We start from the raw sequence: 22137 nt of genomic DNA, 5'->3' as shown, positions 1-22137 counted from the left end.
AGTGAGGGGGGCTGTTGTCGGCTGCAGAGGGACTTAGATATGATGCAGAGCTGGGCTGAGGAGTGGCAGATGGAGTTCAACCCTGCCAAGTGTGAGGTTGTCCACTTTGGAAGGACAAATAAGAATGCGGAATACAGGGTTAATGGTAGGGTTCTTAGTAAGGTGGAGGAGCAGAGGGATCTTGGGGTCTATGTTCATAGATCTTTGAAAGTTGCCACTCAGGTGGATAGAGCTGAAAATGTGTTGCTGGAAAAGCGCAGCAGGTCAGGCAGCATCCAAGGGACAGGAGAATCGACGTTTCGGGCATAAGCCCTTCTTCAGGAATAAGGAAATCCTCTTACTCAGGTGGATAGAGCTTGTAAGAAGGCCGATGGTGTATTAGCATTCATTAGCAGAGGGATTGAATTCAAGAGTCATGAGGTGATGTTGCAGCTGTATAGGACCTTGGTAAGGCCACATTTGGAGTACTGTGTGCAGTTCTGGTCACCTTATTTTAGGCAAGATGTGGAAGCTTTGGAGAGGGTGCAGAGGAGATTTACCAGGATGTTGCCTGGAATGGAGGATAGGTCGTACGAGGATAGGTTGAGAGTGCTAGGCCTTTTCTCATTGGAACGGAGAAGGATGAGGGGTGACTTGATAGAGGTTTATAAGATGATCAGGGGAATAGATAGAATAGACAGTCAGAGACTTTTCCCCCGGGTACAACAGAGTGTTACAAGAGGACACAAATTTAAGGTGAAGGGTGGAAGGTATAGAGGGGATGTCAGGGGTAGGTTCTTTACCTAGACAGTGGTGAGGGCATGGAATGCGCTGCCTGTGGGAGTGGCAGAGTCAGAATCATTGGTGACCTTTAAGCGGCAATTGGATAGGTACATGGATAGGTGCTTAAGCTAGGACAAATGTTCGGCACAACATCGTGGGCCGAAGGGCCTGTTCTGTGCTGTATTGTTCTATGTTCTATGTTCTACTTGCTATTGTAGATTTGCAAAAGTAAAACAGGAAGATTACACTTTTTAAAAAAGCCCTCAGGTACTCCCTTGCTGTGTGTGTTGACACATAGGTTTCTCCAAGGTCAGCTGTGAAATTCGTTGTATGTTTATTTTTCTTAGAAGAACTTCGATGTCTAGAGATCCTCAAGTAATAGTCAATCTCATGTAAAAGTTGATGCCCTATATTTTGGCCCAATAATCTGGAATTTTCCATGTATCTCATGTAAAAGTCAACCCTAGCTCTTCACAGGTAACAGATCAATATTTATGACATGTCCCGCTCCAACTATCCAGTCTGCTGGTTGTTTTAGATTAGATTAGATTAGATTACTTAGATTAGATTACTTAGATTAGATTACTTACAGTGTGGAAAGAGGCCCTTCGGCCCAACAAGTCCACACCGACCCGCCGAAGCGCAACCCACCCATACCCCTACATTTACCCCTTATTACCTAACACTAAGGGCAATTTAGCATGGCCAATTCACCTGACCTGCACATCTTTGGACTGTGGGAGGAAACCGGAGCACCCGGAGGAAACCCACGCAGACACAGGGAGAACGTGCAAACTCCACACAGTCAGTCGCCTGAGTCCCAGTCTTCCAGTCTTCCAGTCCAGTGGCTGTTGTGCTCTGCTCCAGGTTTTCAGAACTACCATAATTCATTTTTTCTTTCATAGAGATGTACATTTCTTTATTTGTTTAGAGATCAGTTGGCCTTCTGCTAATGATATGGTAGGAATTTTGACTGGCATGAATTTCAGCCCCTCAAAAGTAGCATCCATGTAATAGTCAACCTCATAAATTCAACCTTAAAAAGCAGTCAAACAATTTGACTATTACTCAAATATATAAGGTGAAAAATCACACAACACCAAGTTATAGCCCAACAGGTTTATTTGGAAGCTGTAGCTTCCAACATTTTGCTATAAATTCTGCGTCTTACGATCTTATACTCCACAACCATCTGATGAAGGAGCAGAGCTCCGAGAGCTAGTGCTTCCAAATAAACCTGTTGGACTAAACCTGGTGTTGTGTGATTTTTAACTTTGTACACCCCAGTCCAACACCGGCATCTCCAAATCAAGTATAAAAGGTACTTGAAACTAAACAACAAAGGCAGTAGCTGTGCAAGTTACTGCTGGCTCAGGCAGTGCAGATTTCTTTCTCCATTTGAATCACTGCCCTTGTCTCTCTTCCTCCTTTTTAAAGTGCCATTGTTTTGGTCTTTTTTTTCCCCCAAAGTTCCAAAACAATGTAACAATAGAACAATAATTACTCTTCCTAGAATTCGAGAAAGTTAGCTGCAGCACTGAAAATACCTCAAAAAAAGGAGCAGCTCTTACAGCTAAAATCTTTTCCTATCCTCCATCTTGGATTATCCAGAAGCCCTGACAGGCTTTAAAATCTTTCAAGCCTGGATCTGCACCCTGTGACAAAGTCTTATCTGCAAGACTTCTTCAGAGTGTGCTTTCACTTTATTAAGTATTTCTATTATTTATATGGTAGTTACAGGCAATCTGGAGACATTAAAGTCTTTCTTATCCTGCTCCTCTCCTCCTCCTTTCCCTTCTCTTAACTTATCCCTCTAAACCTTTTGTATTCAAGTTCCTGTCCAAATATCTTTTCATTGTTATAACTGTACCAGCATCTATCGCTTCCTCTGGTAGTTCATTCCATATATAAACCACCCCCTGGGTGAAAAAGTTACACCTCAGGGTCCCTTTTAAATCTTTCTTCTCATCTTAAAAATATGCTCTCTTCCCCACTCTAGGCAAAAGACCTTTGCTATTATCCTTGTCTGTCATGATTTTATAAACCTTTATAAGGTCACCCCTCAACCTCTAATGCTCCAGTCTCTTCTTATAACTCAAACCTACAGTCCTGGTAACATCTTTGCAAATATTTTCTGAATCCTCTCCAATTTAATAATATCCTTCCTATAATAGCAACCAGCACTCCAAAAGTAGTCTCACCAATGTCCTTTACAATTGCGAGTTGATGTGCCAACCCCTACACTCAATGTGTACACAACTCTGTTTAAAGAAATAAAGAATCCGGTACCTATTACATGTGCTCCATTTGGCTTCAGCTGCTTGTTTTACTATTATGCAAGCTGGATTTCATTCACCTTTCTGGCCCTCATGACGTCAATGAACCACTTGCAGCACTCTGACCCCATGCGAGGGACCAGCTCTTGCTGGTCATTACATCTGCTATTTCCTGCTGTATGCTTGTTTGTTCTTTTGGAAAACAGTACCTCTCTGTAGGTTCTCACAGCTGCCCCAGGATTTCCAGGAAAAAAGAGAGCCAGCAAGCAGCTTTCCCATGTTGTGTTTTGATTCTTGCGCATGCTGAAGCCTCAGGAAGCCACTCAGACTCTGATTCTGCTGGAGTCCTTTTAAATAATTCTTCCATTGAGAAGTGCAGGTTGTTATGATCTCTGCACTCAATGACTGGTCAGAAAACTCGGAGGTGGGGCATTAATGCCCGCTTCTCCTGTAATCAGGATTTTGTTGTCAGATGCCCACATGAGGTCTGGTTGGTGAAATAAAATTTCTGCCTACGAACTCAAATAGCTGGGTACAGCTTGTGGTATAATCCAGCTGGCATCAGAGAAGAATTGGAGGTTATTAAGCACAGACTATGAAAACCCAGTCCCCCCAGACTTAGATATTTTCTGATCAACCAGTTCAGAGACGTTATTACACATCTCTGGAGCAGGTGCCCAAATTTATGTACGTATGAAAGAATTCATAAAGATGAACAATCTCCATGAAAGAACAGCAGATCCTCTTAAACCTACATTAGTAACTTCATCTCTTTTCTTTATTTCCACCACCTTCTATACAAATTTGGGGGACTGAAGTTTCCTGCTTCCAATTCTCCTACTTGTTAAAATAAGTGAGCAGAATAATACAAAATGTGAACTGTCCAAGTGGAAGACTCTAAAGCAATGTTGCTTTGAAGGTGTGTGGATGCTCAACAGTTAAGGATGTTCTGCATAGTGAACAAATAGGCCGCATACAAGCAATGTTCCCTTTAAGGTACATTCAGGTACAGTTACACAGCAGTCTTGAAGGCTGGTGCATAGACCGCAGTGCATAGCAACCAGAAATGGTAGAGAACATTACTCCAATCCTAATGTCACATATTCTGCAAAATGACAAAAGTAACAAAATACCATACTCACAATCAAAACTCGTCCAATTGAATAATTTTCAGGTTCATCAACAACTAGTTTGGACCCATACCAAAATGCAAGAGCATAGGAAGCATAAATTAAAAAGTTCTGAAGTCCTATGGAAATACTTGTGGTGACAGCTCTCTTTATTCCAGCATCTTTAGCCTGCTTTAAGTTGGCTTCATATCTGAAATAATTAAAAATAATGAATGACCATAATGACTTTAAAGTGTTTTATAGTTGATAATTTATTAAAAATTGTTATTGTTCATTAAAATGTTCATGGCACGAAATTGGTGGAGTAGCACAAAGCATAAGGGACTGTCAAGGAACACAGGAGGATATAGATAGACTGGAGAATTGGGCGGAAAAGTGGCAGATGGATTTCAATCCAGACAAATGTGAGGTGATACATTTAGGCAAGACTAATTCTAGAGTGAATTATACAATGAATGGAAGAGTCTTGGGAAAAGTTGATGAGCAGAGAGATCTGGGAGTGCAGGTCTATTGTACCCTGAAGGTTGCTGCACAGGTGGATAGAGTGGTCAAGAAGGCATATAGTATGCTTGCCTTCATTGGACGGGGTGTTGAGTATAAGAGCTGGCAAGTCATGTTAAAATTGTACAGGACGTTGGTTCGGCTGCATTTGGAATATTGTGTCGTTCTGGTTACCACATTGCCGAAAGGATGTGGATGCTTTGGAGAGGGTGCAGAGAAGGTTTACGAGGATGTTGCCTGTATGGAAGGTGCTAGCTATGAAGAGAGGTTAAGTAGGATAGGTTTATTTTCATTAGAAAAAAGGAGATTGAGGGGGACCTGATTGAGGTTTACAAAATCATGAAGGGTAGAGACAAGGTGGATAGAAACAAACTTTTTTCCCAGGGTGAAGGATTCCATAACAAGAGGTCACACTTTCAAGGTGAGAGGTGGAAAGTTTAAGGAGGATACACGTGGCAAGTACTTCACAGAGGGTGGTGGGCATCTGGAATGCATTGCCAGCAGTGGTGGTAGAAGCAGGCACGGTAGATTCATTTAAGATGAGTGAGTAGGTGGGGAGCAGAGGGATACAGATGCTTAGGAATTGACCGACAGGTTTAGACAGTACATTTGGATCGGCTCAGGCTTGGAAGGCCGAAGGGCCTGTTCCTGGGCTGTAAATTTTCTTTGTTCTTTGTTCTTTACTCTTAAATATAAAACGCAGTTGTACATCTTTCTGTGTAAGTCATGTACACAATGATTGTAAACTATTTAAAGGTTCTTGTGCTGTTGGCAGCACAGGATGTTGAACATGGCTCACTGAAAGTAGCAATTCTATGCAGAACCTTATGTAATGTCAAATTTGTACTGTTATGTAATGTATTTTTTAAAAATTGTCAAATAAAGTATGTTTTCTGAAAATAGAATCTTGTGCAGTTTTCATTTATTTGCACAACACAATATCAGAGTTGCTACAGGTTAACTCACAATGAAACTTACTTTGTTAGTGCTTTTTGTTGTCCGTTGAAGGCAAAGACTGTTCTTATTCCCATTAGAACTTCTTCAGCCACTGCCCCTGCTTTAGCATAAGCTTCCAGTTCCTTCCCGGTCAGTATTGTCAAGATCTGTTTCAATATAACAGATGGTGATAAGTCATATCCAAAATGAATGAAACTGCACTTAATTAAATTTGGAAGATTAAATTATTGTCATTGCATGGGAGGGCAGAACTTAACTTTGCTAAAAGGAGACAACAGATCAAAGCTTTTAATCTTGCAATCAGCAGAATTAAGATGCAAGGAACAGACTTGAGAAAAATACACCATTTAGTACTGCATGTGGAAAGTGTGTTCACTGGTGGAGTCATCAGTGACCTGACAGTGCAGCAACAATAGTTAACTGTCAATCTTAATTCTCAGACCAGGCAGGTTGATTCTGATTGGTCGGGGTGTTGCCACTCTGCTGATGATATAGCAGAGACTATCTCCATAACCTTTTTTTAATGAAAAAGTTGTAGCGTGTGTGCAAAGTACTTTTTCCTACATGAAACAGGTCCTGTTTATTTATATATATATAGCTTCCAGCATTCGTAAATGCACCACACTTTGAGCCCAACTGGTAATCCTAAAATGGTTTCCAGTGTAACTCTTACATGGTTTGGATTATTCAGTACACTATTAGTAATAATAGAATCACATCTAAAAGTAGATGGGTTGGTTAAGCACAAGTGGCACGTTGCCAGCTGCAGATGGCCAATTGGACACATTGTTTGATATGGTCTGCCACTTGTTGAGACATACAGCCAACACTCCCATCATTCCCACCTGTATTGAAACATTGGTCAGATCAGCATTTACTGTAGCCACACAGATGTTTGGCTTGACAGTGGCATCCCATTAGTGGAGAAAAACACTCATGGGTTTATTGCATAATAGCAATGTGAGACAGCTAGTTCCACATGTTGTCCAAAACTTTGTGACACCTTCTTCTTGTAAGGTAATCTGAGGTAGACTGGAAGACAAACATTCCACTCTCAGGAGTTCCATAAGACCATAAGACACAGGAGCAGGATTTAGTTTATTCAACCCATCAAGTCTACTCAGCTATTCAATCGTGGCTGATAAGTTTCGCAACCCCATTCTCCTGCTTTCTCTCCTTAACCTTTGTTTCCCTTGATACTCAAGAACTTATCTACCTCTGTCTTTAGTATATTCAAAGACCTGGCCTCCACAGCCTTCTGTGGCAGTGACTTCCACAGATTCACCACTCTCTGGCTGAAGAAGTTTCTCCTTATCTCCGTCCTAAAAGATCTTCCCTTTGCTTTAAGGATGTGCCCTTGGATCCTAGTCTCTCCTACCAATGGAAACATCTTTCCAACGTCTACTCTGTCCAGGCCATTCAGTATCCTGTAAGTTTCGATTAGATCCCCCCTCATCCTTCTGAACTCCATCAAGTATTGACCTAGAGTCCTCAAACTTTTCCCACATGTTAAGCTTTTCATTCCTGGGACCATTCTCATGAACCTCCTCTGAACACGCTCCAAGGTCAGTAATATCCTTCCTGAGATATGTGGCCCAAAACTGTGCACAGTATTCCAAATGTGTTATTTAAATTATTTAAGGAGAGAAGATGACTCCAGTTTCAGATGATTTCACAGTGCAAGTGAGTCAGAAAAAGCCAGGTCTACAAGGTAAGTGTCTTTACAGCATTTCCTGTTGGCCACAATGTGCTGAAATGTTTCCTCCAGCTCAAAAAAATTAAATCAACTTGGAGCCAATGATGAACTTTGGTATTTATGCTTTTCACATTGGTCTGTATTTTAAAAGCTTCACTTCAGTCTCTCCAGCTTTGATCTCCCATCTTTGATCTCCTCCTCACCACCCCAGGTCAAATTTCCCACCCGACTTTCACCCCTCTCAGCTCCACAGTTACAGTCCTCTCCTCCGTGCTTTCTCTCCAAACGGGAAGTCAGTTTGTCAGTTGCGGAAAATTTCAGAGAACATCTCCGGGACACATGCAACAAATAACCCCATCACCCTATGGCCGACCACTTCAACTCTCCCTCCCCCTTCACCTCTAAATCCTAGCCACCAGACAACTGGAGGAAGAACGCCTCATCTTCCGCTTTTGGATCCTCCAACCACACGGCATCAATGTCAATTTCACTAATTTCCTCATCTCCCCTCCTCCCCACCTTATCCCAGATCCAACCCTCCAACTCGGCACCGCCCTCTTGAACTGTCCTACCTGTCCAACTTCCTTCCCATCTATCTGCTCCACCCTCCTCTCTGACCTAGCACTGTCACCCCCACCTGCATCGACCTATCACCTTCCAAGCTACCTTCCCCCTAGCTCTACCCCACCTCTTGTTTATATTTCAGCCCTATTGGGCCCCTCCACACTTCTCATGGAGGGCATATGCTCGAAATATCGACTCTCCTGCTCCTTGGATGTTGCCTGACTGGCTGTGCTTTTGCAGTGCCACACGTTTTGACTCTGACCTCCAGCATCTGCAGTCCTCACTTTCTCCTGGTCACTCAAACTAGCTGTCAAGGAAGAAATTGGATAAAACATGTAAAAGAGGGCCTGCTAGTATTTCAGCAGGACCTTGGGGAAACACTTGTTTCTCGATCAATAATCCCTCACCTGCCATACCCATAACTCTTCCCTTACCTTCTCAGTTCAGTCTCTTCATGGCCCTGAGAAAACACTGTATTCAAGATGCAGTTCAAACAAATTAATATGAAATTTGATCACTACATTTTGAATTTAGTCTACTGTTTTGTCAATGTGGCTTCAGACAGTTTGAGTTTGTTGGTTTCTGTTCCGAACTAGTTAGAAATACTTAGTGTCAAATCTACAAAGCTACCCAAGTCTCAGCGCCGGCATTTCACTGAGTATATGTGCTGTCATTTTTTCCTAATGTCTAGCAAAGGTGCTGTATGAAATCTAGGATATTCTGTATCTCACAGAATATACATTATACTAAAGGTCTATTTTAAAATTATATTTCAGAACCTTCTCCATAGCATTTATAAATATTTCCACCACGTAGAGTAATCTGGGTATAATTTATGCCACTATCTGTTATATTTGACATAACTTGGGCAAATCAAGCTAATTACTATGTGCATCAGGTAATATGAATGAATTTCAATTTCATGTTATTTAGTTTAATAAAGTACATTAGTTTAATAAAACATTATAGTGTTGACAATTATAGAACATGAAATGTATTAAATACTCAGGACCTATTTACATTCCATAAAGCTACAATAACCAAAAACATTGAAAATTAAGCATTTTTTTGGTTTATATAATTGAAGCTGCTGATACTATTTATAAATCACACTACAAAGGGGATACAGTCTGAAAGCTTGGGATTTCAAATCTACCTGTTCGTCTATAACCTGGTGTCATGTGATTTCTGACTTTGTCCGCCCCAGTCCAACACCAGCACCTCTACATTATGGATAATATTCAACTTCAAGTATTTTTCTAGTCACCAGCATGTTTCATTTGAATTTGCTGTGTGTTTTAAATTTCATATTTGTTGAAACCAATGTTTTTTTCCTCCTTTTTGGTTGTGTTTCTTTACCCCTCTGCAACCCCCAAACAACTGGAATATTTGTCCTTTACATGTCGGGTTAATCAGGTATGGGGACACTGAATTTTTAATTTGGGTGAGAATGTAATATGGGTGATATGGATCAGCCAACTTTATTCATTTCTTAGGATTCTCATTTCTATCAAAGTCAGTACAAATAAAAATTGAGATTGATCAAGGTCAGAATTATCTCCATGAACTTCTATGCCACAAGTTTTCTATTGAACAATTTTCAGTATATTAGACACTGTTACTGCTCTCAATGTTTGGTGTATCTGTTGATTCTTTCTCCTGTCTTTTATGTTTCTGACTTTATTCAACTGATTTTGATCTGATAAAAAGTTAATACACCAAATTTCATAACCTGTCTTTCTCCTGTTGTTTGACCAATTCCTTATTTAAAACAATTACTGCAGAAGCTATTACAGAATTAAAATTGGTTTAAATTTATAAGTTATTACTTAAACAGTTATTAACTTTATAAACATAAAATAATAACCTTCATCTCATACTGGGTCCATTTTGCTCTGATCAGGTATTAAACTTATTGAAAATATATGCTATGCTTGTACCTTTGTCCATGCTGCTACTGAGACCATGATAAGGGGAGACACTGCCAATATGACCAGTGTAAGCTTCCATCCATAGACAAATCCAATAGTAAACCCTGCCACAAAAGTGCTAAATAACTGAGTGAATATGCTGAACTTGTCTCCAAGACCGTCTTTAACAGTATTTATATCACTGTTAATATAAAAGACACAGAATCAATTACTGTCATCAGTATAATTATGTAACTGAAAGAATGTCACATTAAATTAATACTATGAATACAATTTTCATAGTTATATAAAATGTTTGTTCATAGCTTAAATGCTACCAAGAAATACTGATGTAGCAACTACAAAAAGTCTGATAAGATCTTGTATGACAGGGTGTGTCTTTTTCCATCTTGTTACAACAGAGACATCAAACATATTTGCCTATTTCTTTATCAACAACATCAAAAGATCAGGTATATAACTTTGATGCTCTGATTTAAAGACCCATCTTTGGTACCTCTATATATGACAGCAGTTTCAGAGAAAGCAGTGAAATGTTTCCCTCATGCATTTTGTGATAAGTAACTTATCACGGGCGGCACGGTGGTTAGCACTGCTGCCTCACAGTGCCAGAGACCTGGGTTTAATTCCCAACTCAGGCGACTGACTGTGTGGAGTTTGCACATTCTCCCCGTGTCTGCATGGGTTTCCTCCCACTGTCCAAAGATGTGCAGGTCAGGTAAATTGGCAATGCTAAATTGCCCATGGTGTTAGATAAAGGGGTAAATGTATGGGTGGGTGGTGGGTCGGTGTGGACTTGTTAGGCCGAAGGGCCTGTTTCCATCTAATCTAAACAGTAATTGAGGGAAAATTTAAATAACTGATTAACACAGAAATAGACAAAAGTGATGTAGAAAGGAATATGACCATTAAATAACTTTGGTAGAGTAATAAAGTTGGCTATCAAATGCTTAAATGTACTGTTAGGCCAATTGGGCATACAAATTAAGCTGCTATAAAAAATAGGCAGTTCTAAAACTTGACGTTTTCTAGGCTGGATAAATATGTTGTAATCCTTATAGTATTTGATTATCATAAAGAGTAGCTAGTTTTTAAAGCTCAATTACTTACTCTGTCAGCCTTGTGTTTAGTTCACCTATTTGGACTGAGTCAAACCAAGCCATTTCTTGATGAAGAATAGCATGGAAAAATTTTTGTCTTATTCTTCCAGTCTGTCGTATGCCAGCGATTAAAAACATGGAGACATGAAAACTGCCAAAAATCAGGACAGCGAACCCAAGTCCCACAAAGTAGAGGGCAAACCTATAGTAATGAAGACATTTAGGTAAAAACATTGCAGGAACTTGATGTGTCAACTCTAGTTAAGGATAGTGACTGCGGTAAACGTATTTCCAAGTTCCATAATCTATTTACCGTGTCATGTCAGCTTCCAAATCCAGTCCAGGTATTTCAAAACATGCATCTGTTGAACTGTTGTTAAATGCTGTTAAGACCAATGGATATATGTGTATTAATGTAAATGCTTAAATTATAGACAATTGTTAAATGACAAATGTATTGTTGTCTGCATCACCAATCCATATCGTTTATAAAATCTTAGGTTTCTGTGAACTATTGTGGTGAGGTTAGGATTCGGGTTTAGAATTCTTGTTTTTGCAATCCAGGTAACAGAGAGGAAATATCAACCAAAGTCTCTATCTTGTCTGTATCCAATGGCTGTTGCTGAAATTCTTTTATTGAGGAGGTGATCATCTGTGAGGGTTTAACATTCACTAGTATTCAGTATCCTGTTCACACATGAACACTGGGCATAAATTTCCCAGCCCCTGAATACATAAGCAATGGCGGATCAGTTGAGAAAATATAGCAAGAGTAGCAAAATGAGATTCTCGTTGTCAAGAAGAAAAGGATTAACTTTTCACCCAAGATTCAAATGGTGAGATGAGCATCTTCCTAGGGAGCATCAAGGGACTTACTTTCAGATATTAATATCTCATCGTTACCTAAGTGCGTGTCATTTAAATGCAGTTTGCTGCTTTCCCAGGCAGTGGAAATGGCAACAATTCTCAACATGAAACTCTGAGCAGGTATCTGGTCAGCATTTCCCAACATCTCAGGGCGCATTCCATAGGCAGCAACTGCTTACACCCTATATCTATGGATGTTGGCATCAGCACTGCACCAGCCTCATCACATCATCATGGCACTTGAGGAACTCATTTATAAAGCTGTTCAGCACTTCACTACTGTACTTTGGAGTTCACCACCACCTATTATTGCAATGTTGCTGACAGGGTGCTTTGTGCATTGGAAAAGACACCCTTCTCTGAGGAAGGATCACTCGACCCAAAATGCTAACTCTTGTTTCTCTCCACAGATGCTGCCAGAACTGCTGAACTTTTCCGGCAGTTTCAGCGTATGTTTGTGATTTACAGCATCCACTGTTCTTTTGGTTTTTATTTTGTATCTCACTGCTGTTCACTTGCTTTCTTAGTACTCATTCCCTTTACGCTTACTTGGATGCTTACAGCATCTCTGCCTTACCTTTTAGCACAGAGATAGCCAGGCAACTTGTCATGCTTGGCAATAATGAACCATTGAAGGGAAGTATGATCAGTCAGGAGGCTGTTCTGTCATTGGTCAGTAAAGGTAGTGAGGTGTTCTTGCGTGAGGGAGTATAAACAGCAGAGGGCAGGATGGGTTAACAGATTGTGCGGGGAGAGGGAGGAGGTAGTGGGAGGATAGGATAGTTGGGATGCATTAGAATGCAGCAGCGGAGTTAGAATGCGAAGTAGTAGAGAGAAAAGTGGGGCACTTCTATTCAAGGAGCGCAGAAGGTCATTAACTATCCTGTGGCATTGCTGAGCATTCCTGATTGAGGTGGCTACTTCAGACCAGCTGGCAGTGTTTGGCATAGGGGGCAGCTGGGATTGGAATGTGACAGCTGCAATGTGAGTGCCAGGGGATCCCAGCAGCAGGGAGCACAAGACAGTGCAAGGGCGGAGTCATGTTTAAAATAAGAGCATCTTTATTTTAAGTCTTACCATTAACTTTCCTCCAACACTATCAAGGAAAAAGGATAATGGCAACAAACTATCCCAACCGCAGGCTCATAGTGGTTGGCATCATCACATACACAACACGATAATAGCAGTGGGCAATGTTGTTTAGTACCACAAAATAACAATGGCACAAATTCCAGTGAACCAACAGCAGAAAATTACAGTGGATTAGCTTTCGGCATTCTCTGTGTTTGCTGCTGAGAACAGTATCAATTCACCTAACTGTACTATCCCGATTACTATCAATTTCTCTTTTCTCCCTGTACTCAGTGCTCCGTACCATGGAGCTGTGGGCAGTTTGCTCATTGTCCCTGCAGTCTGTGCCTTATCTACACCAGGAGTAAGAATTTCATACCTTTGGTCAAAGGCACTGGCTGAAGCTCTTTCACAGTTAAATCTTGGATTCCCATATCTACCTCACTCATGATCACATGTCCCTGCAATTATTCTAAGGGCTGCATCCTGAAACACAGTGTCCTGGTAATTCAACCCTTCCATGATGAGTCACAGTGTCTGCAGCACATCAACTCTGAGCTGAAATTCCTCAAGCAGCCAACACTTGCTGCAGATCGCACCAGGATCTACCAACACCCACATACTACAGCTGCAACAGATCACCTGCCAGGCCTCTCTCTTTTTAACAACTTAATATGGATGTCAAGTATTATTTTTTTCTTTTTTTTAACAGAAGTCAGACACTTCTTTTTTTTGTGTGTGTGTGCAGGTGTGAGACACAGTGAAAGACACAAGGTGCACGAATCTTTATTCAGATTTCCACCACCAGGAAGAAAGGAAACACTTGAGTGGCCTGTGACAAGCAGTGCCCTTCACATCAAAGGGCAATGCTGTGTGATCAAAATGTTAAGTATTATAAAAGGGAGTTTCCTAATTGTATTCTTCAGCTGTAAATAATGTGTCCTGATTAAAATCACTTGGCAAATCAACAGAGACTATTGATGCTAGTCAATCACCCAATTGTTTCCTGTTATATCACATTTTGGTAAGTTGTTTCTGAGGCGATATTCTTTTACTGATATATTTTATCTTGAAATAGAGAACTAAGTCCAAAGCTAGTAACAGTAACTGAATTCCTGTAATGGTTAAAAGTGTCTTTGGTAGAGGTTTTAGCTGAACAATACGTTCACTTGGATTAATCTACTTTGCATGGTGTAAAGATGGTAGCACCATTAACACTCTTAGCCTCATCCATAATGCGAAATTGGAAGGAACTGGGATCAGATGTTAGTCCACTTGTGTTAAATACACTCAGACCATGTTGCTTTTACAAAACATTATAATGCAGGAAGAGCAAAGATAGGATTCAAAGTTTGCCAAGTGAAAAGTTTATCTGTTCACCAATTATCTCTGGGTGATAAAAGTGCTTTAAAGTTAATAATTTCTTTTTTTTAACTGAATGAAGCATCAAAGCATTTTCAGTACCTGCAGTGGAGATGTTAGGCACGATACCACTTCTGACAAAACTGTCAGTCATTTCTCCAAAAACAATGATCATGAGGGGCAAAGCAACTCCATGTAGTATTGCACAGATCAGTCCTACTGTTAACAACAGGATGTCCAATCGATCTGCAAAGCGAAACTATAAGTAACAACATGCCTCATCAATAGATATATCACATTAAAGTATGAAAGATTTAAATACAATGACCATATTATTCTGAATGTAATTCTGATAACAATTAGTAAATACTGATATAAGGTCAACTTCTTCATGGACATTATCTTGGACCACCTTTACTTCTGCCCTAGCTCTCTCGATACTCCCAATACTGTTGCACTATTGTTTGTCCAACATCCAACAATTCCATTTGTTAAATATTGGGAAAACTAAAGCCACCATTTCCAGTCTGCTTCAAAGTTTGATACCCCTGTGCAAGTTTCTTCCATTTCTCCACCCATTGTCAGAGGATGACTCTGGTTGTTCCCCCCTTCAACATCCTAACTAACCCCACATTTAGTTTCTGACTCCATATCCTTCATATTGGAACACAGGACCAGGATGAGACAATTCACCCCCTTGTGCCCTGCATTGCCATTCAATAAGATCATGGTCTAATTCCATATGCCTGCCTTGTGCCCATAACTCTTGACACCCTTACTGAATTAAAAAATGTCTATCTCAGACTTAAACTTAACAACTGAAGTAGCAAAAATTGCCGTTTGAGGAAGAGAGTTCCAAACCTCCATTACTCTTTACAGAAATCCTTTCTAACATTATTCCTGAATGGCTCGGCCCTAATTTTTAAACTATGCCCCTGGTTCCAGAGTCTTTGACCAGTGGAAATTGTTTTTCTTTATCTATTTTATCTTTACCTGTTAATATCCTGAAGACTTCAATTAGATCACCTCTTAACCTTCTAAATTCTTGAGAATAAAGGTTTGATTTGTTTAATCTCTGCTTATAACTGAAGTCCAGGTATTATCCTTGTAAATCTGCTTTATGAACTCCCTCCAGGGCTAAAACATCCTTCTTAAGGTATGGTGCCCATATCTGCTCACAGTGCTTTAAGTGGAATCTAACTAGGGTTTTGTATAACTGCAACATAACATCTCATCCCTATACTCCAGCCATTTAGGTATGAAGGCCAACATTCCATTTGCCTCCTTGAATTATTAAACCATCTCTGTAAAAGTCTCAGTCCTCAAAGAAAGTTTTGCATCTATCATCCCACCTCACGGCAGGAATTTTGCTCACCCGCTTCCCTACCTCAGATGTTAGCTAAGACGTGAGGGGAGGAGATAAAATCAAGGGGCAGTGACCCTCTTCCTGCTGTCCTGCCAGTCTACCAGGATTTAAATGTAGCAAGTATAGGACAGCTGGTCATGGAGTTGCAATGGCAACCAAACAATTCACACAATCTGATGCTCATATTCAAGTGTAGACCAACAATATACAGTTCCTATTGTGTAAAGAAAAATAGGAAAAACAAACCAGTTCAAAAAATCCAACTGCCTTTCTTAACTTCTTTTCTTTCTTCTTGCTCTGTTTTCTGCAGAAATAAAAAAAAACCTACGATTAATTTGCAGTGAAAATCGTGAGAAAATCTGTTTGCCCCTGAATTATGAGTGGATTCCTTACTCTCCTTTCTGTGGATGACCAGTATCTTCATTCTCATCCTCCCTGTAGCCTCGATTGTCATAGCCAGCAGTTAAGAATCCTGTGGGAAATTTGTTAATATTTTAATCAATTTTTGTTGGTATTGAAATATATGTCATTAAAGCAATGGGCATATAAAAGGCGCTTAGCCCATTGTTAACGTTGTTTATTTGAATAATTAGTTCACTCTTTTATACATTCTTTCTCATTCTCCATCACTTTACAGATAGTTTTCCTTCAATATATCTTATTCATGTTTGATAATTAGTACTGAATCTCCTTCAGCACCAGGTAAGGCAATAGATGCCAGATGATTGTGACAAATGGCATGGAAAGAGAAAGGAAGCCCCCATTTTCCCTTTGCTTTTTATTTTGTCTATTATCCTTTTCCCACTGGAAACCATTTTTCATTCTCTACAATAAAAGTTCAACACTCTTACTAAATCTTCCTTTAATTCTTTTTGCTGCTGGCCATGATGGTGGAAGTGCAATGCACTCATGGGGCAGCCAGCAGCTACAATAGGCCACTGTGGGACAAAGAGCACAGGTTTCCCCTTGCTTTCTCTGTGAACCCACACGTGATCCCAGGCCAAATGTCAGGCAGCCCATCACTCATCTTGATTACTTCAGCCCAATTGTGGGCTCTGTTCCTCCTGGCATGACAGAGAAGCAGATACAGAGGAACCTCGATTATCCGAAGGACACGGGCGGGCAGTACTTTGTTCAGTTAATCAAATTCCAGATAATCAAATGCCGGATAACATAGCTTAGCCAAGCATTGGGACCTTGAGATCTTTCCAGAGAATCCATTATTTGGACGATCAAATGCCAGATGATCGAGGTTCCTCTGCTAAGCCCCTTTAGAACTGATATGTTTCAATGAGATCACCTCTCATTCTTCTAAACTCCAGTGAGTAGACTCCCATCGTGTTCAGCCTTTGCTCATAAAACAACACCTCCATTCCAGGGATCATTCCAGGGAATCTTCTCTGAACTGCCTCCAACGAAATGATATATATGTCCTTAAATAAGGGGACCAAAGCTGCTCACAGGACTCTAGACGTCATCTCACCAGCACCTTGCACAGTTGCAGTAAGACTTCCCTATCCTTACACTGCAACCCTGCTCTTGTTACATTGCTGGTTCAATGGTAGTATTCTTGCCTGCCATGTGGGAGGCCTGAATTCAACTCCCAGTCAACACCTGGCAGTCTTTTCCTTTCATTCTTTGGGAGGTCTTGACTTACAAACTTGATTGAGTTTTTGAGGAAGTGATGAAGATGATTGATGAGGGTCAAGCTGTAGATGCTGTCTACATGGACAAGGTCCCTCATAGTAGGCTGGTCCAAAAGATCAAAGTGCAAGGAATCCATGGTGAGTTGACAAGCTGGATGCAAAACTGGCTTGGCCTTTGAAGACGGAAGGTAATTAAGGAGGGGTTTTCTGCAATGATCAGTGCTGGGGCTTCTGTTGTTTGTAATATATATATAAATGATTTGGATGAAAATGTCTGTAGTCTGATTAGTAAATTTGCAGGTGACACAAAAATTGGTGAAGTTGTTTTTGACAGGAAGGATATTAAAGGAGGCAGCAGGATAGACATCAGGTGGAAAGTTGAATAAAGAAGTGGCAGATGAGTTTAATCTGGACAACTGTGACATGGTGCATTTAGGGAGGTCAAATTCAAGAGGAATGTATACTGTAAATGGCAGGACCCTTCAGAGCATTAATGTACAAAGGGACCTTGGGTCCAAGTCAATAACTTCCTGAAAGTGGCAACAGAAGTGGATAAGGTGGTATGGAAGGCATATGGCATGCTTGCCTTCATCAGTCAGGTTTGGAGTATAAAAGTTTGCAGTATAAAAGTTTGCAAATCATCTTGCAACTGTATGAAACTTTGGTCAGTCCACATTTGCAGTTCTGGTCACCACGCTATAGGAAAGATGTGGAGGCTTTGGAGAGGATGTAGGTGAAATTTGGCAGGATATTGCCTGTATTGGAGTGTATTAGTTATAAGGAGAGGTTGGATTATCTTGGATTGTTTTCACTAGAGCGTCAGAGGCTGAGGAGCGACCTAATGGACCTATGTAAAATTGCGAAGGATTTGGATAGGGTGGATAGTTGGGGTCTCTTTCTCGGAGAGGAAATATCAAATATTAGTGGGTATAGGTTTAAAATGAGAGGGGGAAAGTTTAAAGGAAATGTGCAAGGCAAGTGTTTTTTATGCAGAGGGTCATAGGTGCCTGGAATGCACTGTCCCTTGAGATGGTAGAAGCATGTACGATACAAGGCATTTAGACAGATACATGAGTTAACTGGGAATAGGCGATAGGCAGGCAAATGGGATTAATTTAGATTGGCATCATGGTCTGCACAGACATGGTGGGGTGAAGGGTCTGTTCCTGCACTGTACTGTTCTATGTTCCAAACCTCTTGAAAGAAGGCCCAACATTCCATTAATATTCCTAATTACCTGCTGCACCTCTATGCTAGCTTTCTGTGTTTTGTGTACAATTCCCTCTAAGTCTTTGTGTTACAGCTGTCTGCTAAACTGTCACAGAAATATCAACATTTTCAACAGCAACCAAAATGGATTTTTATGAATGATACGTTTTTTTCAATCAAATGTAGTCTGCAATATACAACTTTAAGTAATTGAACCTTATATTTTATCCTGTGTGCATGGGTAGCAGTAGATCCTAGGTGAGTTGACATGGTAGACAAAGGGGGAAAGGGCAGAATTTTGGAATGGCACTTAAATCCCTTCATAGCCCACATTAAAGACAACTTTTACAATGCATGGAGCTGTTAATCAAACCATGAAAGTAGAATGTTCCCACTGTGTTAAATGATAGGTTGTAAATGCTGTCATTGAGACAGAGATCTACATCACAGAAAAAGGTCCTTCCCTTTGGTCCATACCAGTCACAAACAACCACGTAACTATTTCGAATCCCATTAGGTGGTTGCTGCCCAACTTTGTCTGACTCCTAAATCCCTGGTCTTCATTTTTGCATATTCCCCATGTAGTTGTTGATAAAAAATAAAGTTTCCCACAGTTTTTGTAATGTGGATATAGAGAGGAATCTGTGCATTTGTCCTTTTTTTGTCCAGAGACATGTAAATTTAATCTATCCTTGTGATCCTAACTTTCTCTACAGATAGTTAAGGAGAGCATAACATTATTATCAAACACTTCTCACAAACACTGTCCTTGCTATTTACACATGTTAAGTATTAACCCGAATACAACCCTAGGAATGAGGTATTTTCTTCGAAATCACCAATGAATCAACATTTTTCTTGAGAAAACTGCTGCTAGTGATTGACCACCTGTTCTACACAGAACCCAATAATAACTTCTATTCCAGAAAATGGAAACAAATAAATAGGTAAATAATTATTAGATGTTGTACAGAATGGGTTTCTGTTTTGTGTCACCTCCCAAGATAAATAACAATCCATGGAAGGCAATTTGTTTATCGTATTCTCCCATTCTTCCAATTCCTGTCTCAAATCTATCTTGGCTATTACATTTCACAATATCTCATAGTAAAGTAATTAGGTAAGCAAATAGATTGTTATTGTTTATTACAAGGGAATTGAATACAAAATGGATGACTATGCTTCAGCTATATAGGACATTGCTGAGACATCTGGACTCCTGTGTACATGTTGGTCTCTTTATTTTAAAAAGAAATGTATATGTATTGGAAACAATTCAGAGAAGGTTTATTAGGCTAATACCCAGAATGGATGGGTTGTCATATGACAAAAGGTTGCCAGGTTAAACATATCTATCTGGTGGAGTTCAAAAGTGTAACAGGTGATTTAATAAAAACATAAAGGATTGTGAGGGTTCTTGACAAGTGGATACAAAAAGAATGTTTACACTTTTGGAAGTTCTAGAATGAGGGGTCATTGTTTAAAAATGTCACCATTTAGATTATGATAAAGAGAATTATTTTCTTAAAAGAGTTTGAGAGTCTTTGAAACTCTACTCTTTTTAAGGAAGAAATAGTTAGATAGATTCTTGATAAATAACTGAGTGAAAGATTATTTTGGGTGGGGGGAAGTAATTAGATCAGCCTTAATCTTAATGAATGAGGTAGCAGGTTCAAGGGGTCAAGTGTCCTACGCCTGCTCTCATTTTGACATGTCTATGACCTGAAAAGTAATTTAACAAGCACTAATTGCAAAACCTACACTTTTATCAGAAGTTCAAGAACCCAGTCCAGTAAGTTTTGCCACAGGGATCCCTAAAGCAATCAGAATTAACAACTTTAAATATTTCAACATTTCTACATCCATAAATCATTTATAAGTCAAAAAAACAAACATTTTAATCATATATTTACTAACCAAATTTTAACCTCTGTTACATACGTATGCACAACTAAGGTATCTTACAATCCTCAATTTCACACCATTTTGCTGACAAATCTATTTTCTGTTACCTTATTCAATACCTTTTCAAGGCCAATCAATTCTCAGACCAAAACTAGACGACACAGATTTAAGGTGAGAGGGGAAAGATTTAAAAGAGACTGAAGGGGTAACATTTTCACGCAGAGGGGGAAAATCGTGTATGGAATGAGCTGCCAGTGGAAGTGGTGGAGGCTGGTACAATTATAACATTTAAAGGCATCTGAATGGGTATATGAATAGTAAGGGTATAGAGGGATATGGGCCAAATGCTGGCAAAAGGGACTAGATTTATTTAGGATATCTGGTCGGCATGAATAAGTTGGACCAAAGGGACTGTTTCCATGCTATACAGCTCTATGACTCTATGTTACATTTCTCCATTATTTCACTGAAGAACAAAATCAAGTTTGCTGTTCATAGTTTGTCTTTATTGAATTCACATTAGTTATCATTTATTAATCATTATTCTTTGTGAGAGGTAATTTCGGTTTAAACTTTAAGATGTGCCTGGACCACAGACTGATCTATAATAAAAGACAAAACTTTTGTTTCTTTTCTAACAACCATTTTATATACTCAAAAGTAGAATAGTTTAAATTGTGCAGAATGCTGACAATTTGTGAGCAGAGTAAAAACAAGCAGGCTCTTGATTGATGAAGCCATTAACACAGGCAGGGAAGGATGAGTCCTTGACTGATAAGACTGCTAGCACAGACAGAGAAGAATAAGTCTTTGACTGATAAGACTACAGGGTGAGAAAAACAACAACTTTAGAGACTCTGGAGACATTTGTTGCAGACTTTGTGATAAGGGTACAAATCGAAGAATAATGATGTTTTTAAGAATGTGAACCTCATGGCTTGTTAGAGCCAAGGAGGGGAGGGACTTGTACTGTATATAATGGGAGACTTTGTAAGCCTCAGCGCGCTTTTTCTCAGAAGAGTGCCCAACTCTGCAGACTTGCTAATAAAACTTTGTTTTCCTGAATTTGTCTAGAGCGATTATTGAGAAGCGATTTTCGTTTCTAACATTCTTCTAAACGGCAATCAATTTTAACCCACTCTTGATGCTTCCCAGCACTGAAATTAAGCCTATCTATCCGTCTCCACTTGTGTGAACTCGATGTCGCATTTACTAAGTCCACACTGATAGGTAATTGTCTCAAATAATACATCCGTGATGTCTTTCAAAATTTCAAGTAATCTGCATGAATGATGGTGCATACCAGGTCAATACTGCAGCACAAATCATTTTGAGGAATCTCCATTGCAACGTGATAAATTACTCATCTATTCACAAGAGTCAGAGGGAAATTGAGAAACAAACTTGTAAGGGGATTTCAGCTATCTGTAAAAATAATAGGGTAAGAATCTGTAACAATAATTATGGTAGGGGATTTTAACTTTCCAAACATCGACTGGGACTGCCATAGTGTTAAAGGTTTAGATGGAGAGGAATTTCTTAAGTGTGTACAAGACAATTTTCTGATTCAGTATGTGGATGTACCTACTAGAGAAGGTGCAAAACTTGACCTACTCTTAGGAAATAAGGCAGGGGAGGTGACTGAGGTGTCAGTGGGGGAACATTTTGGGGCCAGTGACCATAATTCTATTCGTTTTAAAATAGTGATGGAAAAGGATAGACCAGATCTAAAAGTTAAAGGTCTAAATTGGAGAAAGGTCAATTTTGATGGTATTAAGCAAGAACTTTCGATAG

At 39.8% G+C, this 22137-nt stretch overlaps 1 protein-coding gene across 5 annotated transcripts in view; it reads right to left on the bottom strand.

Annotated features, from left to right (window-relative positions):
* abcb5 (ATP-binding cassette, sub-family B (MDR/TAP), member 5) overlaps window positions 1–22137 on the bottom strand; it is a 116923-nt gene that overhangs the window by 71101 nt on the left and 23685 nt on the right. For 4 of the 5 annotated variants that reach the window (XM_043689797.1, XM_043689796.1, XM_043689792.1 and 1 more), the window contains exons 3-10: window positions 15977–16055; window positions 15830–15887; window positions 14320–14476; window positions 11231–11300; window positions 10928–11119; window positions 9827–9998; window positions 5648–5772; window positions 4181–4358 (exon numbers count right to left, since the gene is read on the bottom strand). In XM_043689797.1, coding sequence (XP_043545732.1) covers window positions 4181–4358; window positions 5648–5772; window positions 9827–9998; window positions 10928–11119; window positions 11231–11300; window positions 14320–14476; window positions 15830–15887; window positions 15977–16055 — 1031 coding nt within the window. Of the gene's footprint in view, window positions 1–4180; window positions 4359–5647; window positions 5773–9826; window positions 9999–10927; window positions 11120–11230; window positions 11301–14319; window positions 14477–15829; window positions 15888–15976; window positions 16056–22137 lie in introns of those variants that run through there. The other variant, XM_043689795.1, reaches the window with a different exon arrangement.

Source organism: Chiloscyllium plagiosum, chromosome 5, assembly GCF_004010195.1.
Source record: "Chiloscyllium plagiosum isolate BGI_BamShark_2017 chromosome 5, ASM401019v2, whole genome shotgun sequence".
NCBI lineage: Eukaryota > Metazoa > Chordata > Chondrichthyes > Orectolobiformes > Hemiscylliidae > Chiloscyllium > Chiloscyllium plagiosum.
Note: the sequence above shows the minus strand (reverse complement) of the source record. Positions and strands in the feature narration are given on the sequence as shown.